The sequence below is a fragment of the Fukomys damarensis genome, unplaced genomic scaffold (assembly GCF_012274545.1).
Source record: "Fukomys damarensis isolate Sample0158 unplaced genomic scaffold, DMR_v1.0_HiC HiC_scaffold_13, whole genome shotgun sequence".
In the NCBI taxonomy this organism is placed as follows: domain Eukaryota; kingdom Metazoa; phylum Chordata; class Mammalia; order Rodentia; family Bathyergidae; genus Fukomys; species Fukomys damarensis.
In genome coordinates this window covers 36,029,131-36,033,013 of record NW_022900925.1, presented here as the reverse complement: position 1 = coordinate 36,033,013, position 3,883 = coordinate 36,029,131, and the positions used below count along the sequence as shown (strand labels likewise).

Here is a 3,883-nt window from a genome sequence, read left to right as displayed (position 1 = left end):
GGTGGGTGGTGGCGGCGGGGGCCCCCGTGCCAGCTGCTGCCGCTGCCTCTGCCTCACCTTCCCCTCCCCACGGCTCCCCTACCCCAGCCGAGGTGCAGAGTGAGATTGAGCGGATCTTCGAGCTGGCCCGGACTCTGCAGCTGGTCGCCCTGGACGCCGACACCATCAACCACCCGGCCCAGCTCTCCAAGACCTCGCTCGCGCCCATCGTTGTTTACATCAAGATCACCTCCCCCAAGGTGGGCGCAGGGTCCGGCGGAGGGTGGCCTCAGTTTACCCGCTGCTTCCTACCTGGGTGACCTAATGCCCCCGAGACTCAGTTTCCCTCCCTGAAGACCTATATCGTGTGGTTGTGAATGTGAAGGCGCAATCTTACAGGAAGGCACAACACCTAGGGAAGGTCTGCTGCCATCCGCCTCATTGTGAGGTTGTTGTTGTTGTTGTTGTTGTTGTTATTATTACTATTATTTGGTGTTCTTTTGAGAGAGGGTTTTGCAGGCCTCAAACTTGGGGTGTTCCTCCTGCCTCAGCCCCCTGAGTGCTGGGATCACGGGGATCACCACTGTACCTGGCTAAGAATTCCTTTTTTTTTTTTTGTAGCAGGGATCGAACTCGGGTCCTTGCACTTGAAAGGCAGGAGCCGGAACCACTGAGCTAAGTCCTTAGCCACCGGCTAAGAATTCTCTGCTTTCTGTTCCAGTGTCACCCAGCTCCTTGGCAGTTGGGAGGTCTTTTCTGATATCAGCCTTCATTTTGCTATGTTGTCCTTGGATGAAGTTTGTTGTTTGGTTTTATTCATCGGTATGGGAATTGAACCCAGGTCTTAATGCATGCTGGACAACAGCTCTAGCACTATATCTCCATCCCTTTTTAAAAAATTTTGGTTTTGGGGGCTGGGGATTTAGCTCAGTGGTGCTGAACCTGCCTGGCAAACACAAGGTCTTGAGTTTGATCTCCAGTACCGAGGGAAAATAATTTGGTTTTGAGTCAGGGTATTGTCAAGTTGCGCAGGCTGGCCTTGAACTTGTGATCCCCCTGCCTCGGCCTCCTGAGTATCTGGGGCTACACGCCTGTGGCACTGTGCCAAGCCTCATTGGCAACTTGCTAGAGGGGATTTGGGGAGGAAGGCTGATTTGAATCCTTGTCATACTGCGACCCCCTGAACCTTCCCTTCTGGATGGTAGCAGGGACTTGGGAAACTAGGGAGAAGTGTTTAGGAGGTTTTTTGTTTTTGTTTTTTTAGTACCGGGGCTCAAACTTAGGTCCTTGCACTTGCAAGGCAGGCAGTGGAACCACGGAGCTAAATCCCCAGCCCTAGGAGAACGTTTTGAAATGAGAAGATGGCCTAGGGTTCAAATTCTTGCCCTGTTTGGCTTACATATTTATTTAATGTTGTCTGTAGTTTGTTGCTGCTATTGATTTTAGGATTGGGGGAATTATTTAGAGTCTGAGTCTCAATTTATTCACCTACAGAATAGGGGTATGGGCCGGGGATTTAGCTCAGTGTTTTCGCTGCCTGCCTCACAAGCACAAGGTCTAGAGTTCGAACCCTGGTACCAAACAAAGGGGGGCATTATCTCCTTAGTGTTATTACTGTTTGTATTATTTTTGGTGCTGAGGATGAAACCCAGGGCCTTGTGCATGTGCCCTACCACTGAGCTCCACTCTCAGTGTCTTTTTTGTTTTTTGAGACAGGGTCTCACTGTGTAGCCCAGGCTGGCCTCAAACTCTTGGTGATCCTCCTGCCTCAGCCTCCCCAGGGCTGGGCTCACAGGATCCTGTGTGACTCAGGATGCTGGCCAGCGGTGATAGCTGTTACTGTGCTGTGGTAGCGTGTTAGGAGCTGAGCACCCCGGGCCAGTTCCTTAACCTCTCGAAGTTCTCCCTCTCTGATGAGATAAAAGGGCTGGTGAGATTGAAGTAGTCAGAGGTGAGGAGGTTGAGAGGATCAAAGGAGATAATGGACAAAGAAACGCTTCCTGACCTAGAAAGAAGCAAATGCTTTCCCCACTGAGGTTAAGGGCCAGGACTTGCTGGAGCCGGTCGGCTGGGCTTCCTGTCCGGCGCTGTCATTTTCCAGCACCGTGTTTCTGCGGCAAGTCAAATGCCAAGTGTCTCTGCGCCCTAGTTTCTTCATCTGCAACAGAGACATGCCCAAATGACTGCTGTGAATATGAAATAAACAGATCGATCACGCGGAATGCCTGCTACCCACCAAGCACTGCATCTGTACTATTTTTTAAAAATCCAAATTGCTTCTTTAGCGTGTGAAAGGTCTTGGGTTCTGTCCCCAGTACACACACACACACACACACACAATGCGATTCATATTCATTTTTCACTGATGGTTCCAGTAATGCCCCTTCCAAGCCAGGTGTGATGATGCATATCTGTGATCGCAGCCACTCAGGAGGCTGAAGCAGGAGTATCACAAGCTCAGTCCAGCCCGGGCAACTTAGCAGGACCCTTCTCAAAATAAAATATGTACAAAAAAAGGGCTGGAGATGTATCTCAGTATTCCCTATTCCCTTTTGTGTGTGTGCATGGGGGGTACTGGGAATCAAACTCAGGACCCTGAGCCTGTGAGGCAGGCAGTGGAACCACTGAGCTAAATCCCTGGCCCATCCCTTATTCCCTTGGTTAAATCCCCAGTCCAAATGAAAGAAAAGTAAATAAAGACACTGATATTTTCCCTAATTCAGGAATAAACCCAGGGGCTCAAATATTGCATTTGGTTGTTAGGTCTCAGTTTTCTTTCATAAGGGACAGATCTTCAGCTGTATTTTCATGACACTGATATTTTAGAAGAGTACAGATCAGATTTTGTTTGCTTTTGAGACAGAGTTTGGCTGTGTAGTTCAGGCATCAGCAGGATCCTCCTGCCTCAGCCTCCTGAGTGCTGGGATTACAAGCATGCAGTCACCATCCCAGCTTGAGCAGCTCTTGTAGACTGTTCCTCTGTTTGGCTTTGTCTGATGTTTCCTATGACTAGATTTAGGTTTTGGATTTTAGTATCATTGCTATTATTATTATAGGGATGGCAGTATTATTATGGGGATGGCAGCTAGTAGGGCTGTTAGTCACAGAACATTCGGGTTAGGTCAGACACACCTGTAGCCCCAGCACTTTGGGATGCTGAGGCAGGAGGGTTGCTACCACCCAGCACCTGTTTGGGGCCAGCATGGGCAACACAGAGAGATCTCAGCTCCTTCCCCCAAAAGCTGGAAGAGCTCTGATATCTCGTAGGTGCCCATCAAGGGGCATTGTGGTTGTTAGCCCGAGTTTGGGGTGGGGTGAGCCTAGAGAATGAACCCCAACCTACCTGCCTGCCTGGGTGCACTGCCTGGGTCCCCCAGCACCTCCTCTCCTTGCACCAGGTCCTTCAGAGGCTCATCAAGTCCCGAGGGAAGTCTCAGTCCAAACACCTCAACGTCCAAATAGCAGCCTCGGAGAAGCTGGCCCAGTGTCCCCCTGTGAGTGCCAAAACCCCAGGTTTTGATGGGAGGAGGGCATTTGGGGTCTCCTGGCTTCCTGTGGTCTGAGTGGGCCACAGGGTCTGATGGGGAGATTGGGCTTTGGGGAGAGGGCTTGGCAGGCAGAGTGGGCTAGGGCCTGCTTCTCTTCTGGGTGGGGAGCAAAGCCCCGCATTCTGCTTGGGCTGCCTTATGTCTGGAGGGAGGTGCGCCGAGTTAGACCCTCCGACTTCTCGCAGTGCTGCCCATTGGGAGCTCTTGAGGGTTCTCCTCCCCTTCCTCCACATCCAGAGGCCTCTTTCTAACCCTGTCCTTCAACCCTTGGCTCCACCCACTGCACCCAGGCCACACCCTCAACTCTTCGTCACGCCCCTCACTAACTCCAGCCCCGCCCTGCCCCCCCCCCCCCC

The 3,883-nt window shown here is 51.6% G+C and overlaps 1 protein-coding gene across 1 annotated transcript in view; it reads left to right on the top strand.

The window, feature by feature from the left end:
• Cacnb1 (calcium voltage-gated channel auxiliary subunit beta 1) overlaps window positions 1-3,883 on the top strand; it is a 16,258-nt gene that overhangs the window by 7,461 nt on the left and 4,914 nt on the right. The window contains exons 8-9 of the mRNA XM_010620288.3: window positions 6-239; window positions 3,378-3,473. Coding sequence (XP_010618590.1) covers window positions 6-239; window positions 3,378-3,473 — 330 coding nt within the window. The remainder of the gene's footprint in view (window positions 1-5; window positions 240-3,377; window positions 3,474-3,883) is intronic.